This window comes from Olea europaea, chromosome 21, assembly GCF_002742605.1.
Source record: "Olea europaea var. sylvestris chromosome 21, O_europaea_v1, whole genome shotgun sequence".
Taxonomy (NCBI): domain Eukaryota; kingdom Viridiplantae; phylum Streptophyta; class Magnoliopsida; order Lamiales; family Oleaceae; genus Olea; species Olea europaea.
The window spans coordinates 9,580,227-9,587,903 of NC_036257.1; the positions used below are offsets into that span (position 1 = coordinate 9,580,227).

Sequence of the window (7,677 nt, forward strand, 5' to 3'; positions counted from 1 at the left end):
GGTACAAGATTCAAAGCAAGGTTAGTGGCTAAGGGGTTTGCACAAAGAGAGGGAGTTGACTACAATGAGATCTTTTCTCCGGTGGTCAAGCATACTTCCATTCGGGTGCTATTGAGTATTGTTGCTCATCATGATCTTTTGCTGGAACAACTCGATGTCAAAATCGCCTTCTTGCACGAGGACTTGGAAGAGGAAATCTATATGCATCAACCTGAGGGCTACAAGGTTGAGGATAAGGAACGTCAGGTATGTCGCTTGAGAAAATCACTATATGGATTGAAGCAATCTCCTCGGCAGTGGTACAAGCGATTTGACTCCTTCATGCTAAAGCATGGTTTCTTCAGAAGTGAGTATGACTGTTGTGTTTATATTCGAAAACTTCGGGGAGGTAATTATATCTATCTTATTTTGTATGTGGATGACATGCTTATCGCTTCAAAAAGCAAGGTTGAGATAGATAGGTTAAAATCTCAACTTGGTAAAGAGTTTGAGATGAAGGATATGGGGGCTGCTAGGAAAATACTGGGTATGGAGATTAGAAGAAAGAGGACGAGCCAGCGAATGTTCTTGAGTCAGAAAGGCTACATTGAGTGGGTTATTGCTAGGTTCGGGTTGCAAGGTGCAAAGTCGGTGGTGACTCCATTGGCTCCACATTTCAGGCTCTTTGGTAAACAATCTCCTACTACAGCGGAAGAAAAGGTACGCATGGATCGTGTACCTTATGCTAGTACAGTTGGCAGTTTGATGTATGCCATGGTGTGTACACACCCAGATATTTCATAGGCGCCTAGTGTGATCAGTAAATTCATGGCGAATCCGGGGAAGGCACATTGGGAAGTTGTGAAGTGGATCCTGAGGTACTTAAAAGGTAGTGCGGATACGGGTTTATGTTTTGGTGGAGGTGCATGTCATATAAGTGGGTTTGTGGACTCGAATTATGCAAGTGATCTAGATAGACGACGATCTACTACTAGATATGTGTTTTGCATACATGGTGCCCCAGTTAGTTGGCGATCGATGTTATAGGCTACAGTGGCTCTTTCTACTACAGAGGCCGAGTATATGGCCATGGTAGAGGGAGTGAAGGAAGCATTGTGGTTGTGGGGTCTTCTAGATGATTTGGGGATTGAGCAGGATTGTGTGGACTTGTGGTGTGATAGCTAGAGTGTGATTCACTTGGCTAAGAATCAGGTTCATCATGCTCAAACCAAGAAAGGTGATGTCATAGAGAAAGGTGATATTTCTCTCTTGAAGGTACACACAAATGAGAACCTAGCAGACATATTAACCAAAGTGGTAACGGGTAGCAAGTTTCAGCATTACTTGGACTTGCTTCACATTAGTCCGTGTTGATATGCTCGAGTGGGCATGGCCCTTCGGGGCGGGGTTGAAATGAGGTGAAGAGTATATGAAGGTGGAGGTGAACTACGGAGGCTTGATCCCGAGCTTTGGGTAAATAGGCAACTATGGTTTGAATGGTGCAGCTGAGTTTTTTTGGTGCTTGCTGCTTCTTCTTGTGTTCGTCCAAAATTTGAGGTCTATCAAATGATGTACGAGGTAGAGAATTATNTTTTCTTTCTTGTGGATTAACCTGAGGCTTGTTCAAGTAATCCAAATCCATTGTTCTTCATTTATATTGAAAATCATTTCTTCTCCAATTTCTTATCTTTGAAGTGGTTTGGGATTTTTCACATTGCAAGCTATCTTTCTTGGACAATATTGGGAGTGTTGTTTTCCCAACAAATATATTGAAGCATGCTATATGCCAAGTATATTACAAGCAGGTTTTGGCCTAATGCATGAAGACTGTGGCTTATGTGATCAACAGGCTACAACTCAAACGGTTGGGGTCGATCTTACTCTTTGAAAAACTATGGAATATCAAACCCACACTAAGCCACTTTAAAGTGTTTGAGTTTTTGCTATGTGTTCAAGCCTGACCACTTTCGAAGTAAGTTTGATAAAAAGGCAATTAGGTGTATTTTTGTTGGTTACGATGATAATAGAAAAGGCTGGAGGTGCTTTGATCCTAGCATTAATCATTGCTATGTTTCAAGAAATGCTTTATTTAAAGAAGCTTCATCTTTGTGGTTACTTGGTTGAATCGCACTTATAGATTCAAAAATGAAGGAAAGATTGAAGGAGCTAGAGGACAGCATACGGTAAGATTCCAAAAGCTCGAAAAAGGAGACATCTCTAGTTGACGGAAGAGAACATGAGCCAATTGAAGCAGTAACTCCAGGAAAAGTTGGAAGCCCATGTAACACTAGTATACATAGAAAATCAAGTGAAGAGGCTGAGAAAAGTAGTTCGTTACCTTAGCTCAGAAGGTTAAGTAGACAATGAAAACCGAATTCCGGTTATGTTAATGTAGTTGTCATTGAAGAATATAGCATCAAAGAGCCAGCCACATGTGAAGAAGTATCTAGAAGCGTGAATTGGAGAAAAGCAATGGAAGAAGAAATGTCTGCTTTGAAAGAAAACCAAACCTGGGAATTAGTTTCAAAGTCGAATGAAGTCAAACCCATTTCTTGTAGTGGGTTTACAAGTTGAAAACTCGACCATATGGTTCTATGGAGAGATACAAGTTGCGGCTGGTGGCTAGAGAATTTTCTCAACGATATGGACTTGATTGTAATGAGACAACCAGTCCTGTAGCTAAGATTATCACAGTTAGAATTTTACTATCATTAGCATGTAAAGCTTGGAAGTTATGGCAAATGGGTGTCAAGAATGCTTTTTTCCACAGAGTTAGATTGTATAATATATATAGAGCAACCACAAAGTTTTGAGGACACAGTGGCATCTTCAGATCCAAGTCTATTTATGAAGGAACGTGAAGGTAAACTAGCAATAATACTAGTTTATGTGGATGACTTGATAATTATTGGATATGATGAAGATGAGATCAAATTGGAATGAGAAAATTTATCAGTTCGATTTCAAATGAAAGAACTAGGAGAATTGACACATATTCTTGGGCTGAAGTTAGAATAAACACGAGAAGGATTATTTCGATGTCAATAGATGCATGCCAAAGATCTCCTACAAAAGTTTGGAATGCTTTGATGCAAACCAATCTCTACCCCATGGAACCGAATGCTAAGCTATGTTCATATGAAGGCAAAGATTTGGAGGATGCTATTATGTATCGTCAACTTGTGGGAAGCCTAAATTACTTGACGTTGATGTGATCATATATTTCGTTAGCCATTGGAGCCGAGTCTATTTATACAGAATCCAAAGAAGCCTCATCTAGAAGCTGTCAGGCGTATATTGAGGTATGTAAAAGGAACCATAAATTTTGGCTTATTATACAAAAATGGGAGAGCAATCAAAATAGTTGGATACTGTGATGCGGATTATGCTGGAGACCATGCCACAAGACGGTCAACAACAGACAATGTTTTCCGCCTTGTTTCAGGACCAATCTTTTGGAGTAGTAATAGACAACAAACAATATCACTCTCGACCACTGAAGCATAATATGGAGCAACGGCAATGGAAGCTCAAGAAAGTACATAATTAATGCAAGTGATAAAGGATTTGCACCAAAAATAGAACCTAGTGAAACTTCATGGGATAATTAGTAAACTATAAAACTAGCAGAAAATCCTGTATTTCACTCAAGAACTAATCATATAGAACTTTATTCAGGGAGAATGTGCTAAATGAAGAAATACAAATAAAATCAATCATGACTGAAGACCAAGTTGCAAACGTGTTCACTAAAAGTCTAAATTCCTCTAGCTTTGCAGAATTTTGTGAATGACTTGGCTTGACAGATAAAATCGGAGAAGTACGTGTTTAGGTGGAGTGCTAAGAATCAGCATGTCTTTTACATAATTTCCCAAAAACTTCCTAAAAGCCTAGCAACATATGTTAGCCAATGACATGATTTCTTAATTGTGAAGTGTTCCAGCCTCAAAGTTTGACCACTTCCTTTCTATTCATGAACTTCAAGTCACATGATTTTCTTCTCCTCGAAGAAAGCTGCACAAGAATTCTATTGGCTGCCTAGCGTCACTTGTCCTTCATTTCTTCTTGGCTGGCCATATAATTCATTGGTTTGGAGATGAGATGTTGATGTGTTCATTTTTTATTGGTCTATGATGCTGCTGCTTGTCTCTAATCCTGCTGCTTATAGAGTTTTATAAATAGGGGAGCTGCCTCATTTTATTTCCCGCAATCTGATCATGTGTGTGTTCTGATCAATTTTGAGAGAATCTATGTTCTGATCATATTGAGAGCGTGTGTTCTAATCAATTTTGAGAGTGATTGTTACTAAGTTTCACGTACTGATTTTGATTTAATATAAGCAAGTGTGCCGTTATCCCATTTTATGTGCTAACCGAGGGTCTCATGAAGCTCTTTGTGACCGCTAAAGCACTTTGAGGCCAAATTCAGCCATGTTTATCTCTCATTAGGACAACTGTGATGCTCGATGCTCAATGCTCAATGCCATTGTTTATTAAATAAAGTGCACTTTTAGTAATTCTTAGGAACTACTTTGAAGACATACCTGTATAAAGATCAATGCTATGTCAATAAAATGGGAGAAAGAATAGAGGAAAAATAAATCTTAGAGATCAAATAAAACACATTAAAATCCATCTTTTGAGAGAAATGATACAAAGAAGTCAAGAAATTGATTTAATTAAAATATGAAGATGTCCGAGCTCTTGGAATTACAGATTAAAGATTGAAAAGATTCATCATATCTTCTCGTTCTTAAATTTATAGGGTGATGTTTATGTCAAATTCTTATTATCTTCATTTCTTTACCATATTTATTGGCTAGATTATTTGTTAGGACGCACAATGTATCTTGTTGATGTTTACTCATGCTCTAATTCAATATTTTGAATTTCACTTTCTATAAATTTTGTTGAATTGACTTTGATTGATTTATTTATTTTCATATTTGTTAACAAGAATTATATTTATATTTGAAACATGTTAAGTCAAGAGATTGCGTGTCAAAACTCCCAATCTTCTTTACATAAATTTGTTGTTGAATTTAGAAATTCCAACTTATATATGTTGTCCTATGTTATTATGCATCACTTTTATCAAACTATTTAAACCTCAGCCCTTTATTCGAATTCCCCTACAGAGTCTTTGAAGAGAAAGGAAAGCACTAACTGCTATATTTCAATATGTTTGGTGCTTAGCCTTTGTTGAAAGAATTGTAGGTGTAAATGGACTGATTTCACTAGTAGAGAACTTTCTCCAATGTGCGCAAACAACAATTCGTAGGTTTCAAGTCTCTTCAATTCCATAGTTAATTTGTATTTGTATTGGTGTTCATTCATGGCTATTACAACATTATTTGTGTTAAATATAAAATTAACCCAGAAAATTGAAGTCTCCCTCTTCGTAGTAGTATTCCATACACCAAAATTTGTGAGTTCTTTGTTCTCTCTAAATTTCTCTATTATTTCTTTGTCGTCAAGAATTTTGTTCTTTGTAGTCTAGATAATTTATTTGTTTTAGCTCGGTGATAAAATTGTGAGTATTCTTAGTTCACCTAAAATAGTGACGATATGCTAGTCCGCTGCTTTCAACTGCTATATCAAGAGAGACATATGCCATTAGTCCTCTTACACCATAGTGCAGGATGAATCTAATTTAAGGAAATTGCGTGAAACATAGGCCTCGGTTCCTTCCAATACTATTATTACATCAACAACATTTTTCTTCTATTCTTATTGTTACTTTGTTTATTGCAATATTTCTTTTCATTGTTTTATTTATATAATTCTAGTAATATTTTTAATATTTTTTTGTATTTTTCCTAAAATCTTAAAACAAGTTCGACACAAAGGACAAAAGGAAGGGTTGGAATACAAAGAAATATGATTGTGAAAAATAATATTTTTCTACAAAATTTATAAAATCTTGGAATTTGAAAGTTACGATACAGAAAAGTTTTATTTAGAAGATGGTTTTAAGTGCTCCCATTTGTGACACCTCCAACTGACCTGAACACTAAATTTTTGAAGGAGGCTAGACCTTTTGAGGTTGGGCTTGGACTCATCTAGCCTTCTTTGAAAATTATCTGTAGAGTGCTATTCAGTTGTTGTCATAAATAGCTTAACTATTATCATATTTGAAAGTAAGCATATTTTTTATTTGAAAAATTAGTGTATTTTCGATATTGAGAAAATAGCATAATTTTCAAATGGTTTTAAAAAATTATCATAATTTCATTATTGAGGAAATAGCATTGTTTTCAAACATTTTTGGNAAATAGCATAATTTTCAAATGGTTTTAAAAAATTATCATAATTTCATTATTGAGGAAATAGCATTGTTTTCAAACATTTTTGGACGATTGCATATTTTCAACTGAAAAATTAGCGTATTTTCATATCGGTGAAAATAGCATAATTTCTTATTCTGAAATTTACATTTGTTATTTGGTATTTCGAAAAAAAAAATGGCACGTGAAAATAGCTAACACAACCACGGTAGTGGCTCACGGGCCTACACCTGTTGTAGACTCTAAATGATACTGACATCTATTACTTATGGAGAAAAATTGAAGAAATTCAATAAGCTAAACTTCAAGAGGTGACAACAAAATATGCTATTTTATTTAAGAAACTTGGCCAAGCAAAGTTCTTGATTGAGAATCTTTCGAAGTTAAAGGAGGATGAGACCGACAGCTAAGTCATCATTGCAATATATGCTTAGAAACATTTTGAATACTTGTGTATGAATTATTTCATGAATGGACACATGGATTCTTTATACAATGTTCAGCAAAAGAGCTCTGAGAGTTTCTCAACCAGAAGTACAATACTGAAAATGTTGGCACCAAGAAATTTTTGGTTGGCCATTTCCTAAGTTTCAAGATAGTGTTGGGACCGATGAAGACAATGCAAGAATTGAGATTTGATGAACCCAATATGAAGTATAAATAAAGATCACAGAATAACCAAGAACAAGATTAAAGTAAAAGATGCAAACTAAAAGGGAACTGGCAGAGGAACGATATTATTTTATTCAATTACTATGAAAGGAGAGAATTACAACAATTAGCTTAAACTAAACTGAAAGAGGAGCCACGTATTTGTAGTACAGGAGTCAAACGCTAAAACTAGGAAAAAACCACGTAAAAGAAAAAGACGTGTCACGTGTCCGACAATTTTCTTTCATTTCTTCACGGTTTCAAATTGTTTCCTTCCTAGTCTTGGATTCCAATTGATTCTTTCCATATTTCTTGAATCATATTAATTATCTTCTAAAACCATATGGCTCCAACAAGATTTCTTTCCAAAACTCAAGATTGCCAAATTCTTGCCAAATTTCGAGACACATATTTAACAATCTCCACCTTGACTCGAAATTCTTGTGCAACGAATGATGCTCCAAATTTCTTCACCTTGAGAAATGATCCGTCTGCATCAGAATAACCAAGTTCCTCAACACAGTAACCAAACTTTCCACGAAAACACGTTCCCTCGCCCCGCGTCCACATGTGACATTCGAACCCAAACCTGGGTTCCCAAAATTTCACCTAGAATTAATAATCACTAGACAAGGTCGAAGCATACCCTGTAGCAGAAACCACACCAAATGCACGATTGGAAGGCCCCTTGCTAGAACTATCACCTTCAACGATCCCTAAGGCATTGCAGACATTATTGACACCACTAAACCTACGCTCCA

General features: G+C 36.1%; 1 protein-coding gene across 1 annotated transcript; it reads left to right on the forward strand.

Annotated features, from left to right (window-relative positions):
- The first annotated feature begins 1,996 nt into the window (after positions 1-1,996).
- On the forward strand, positions 1,997-3,194 carry LOC111370095. Its single transcript, XM_022991797.1, has 4 exons — positions 1,997-2,098; positions 2,538-2,654; positions 2,704-2,842; positions 3,028-3,194. Exons 1-4 carry the CDS (start codon positions 1,997-1,999, stop codon positions 3,192-3,194), a joined length of 525 nt encoding a protein of 174 aa, XP_022847565.1.
- The last annotated feature ends 4,483 nt before the right edge of the window (positions 3,195-7,677 follow it).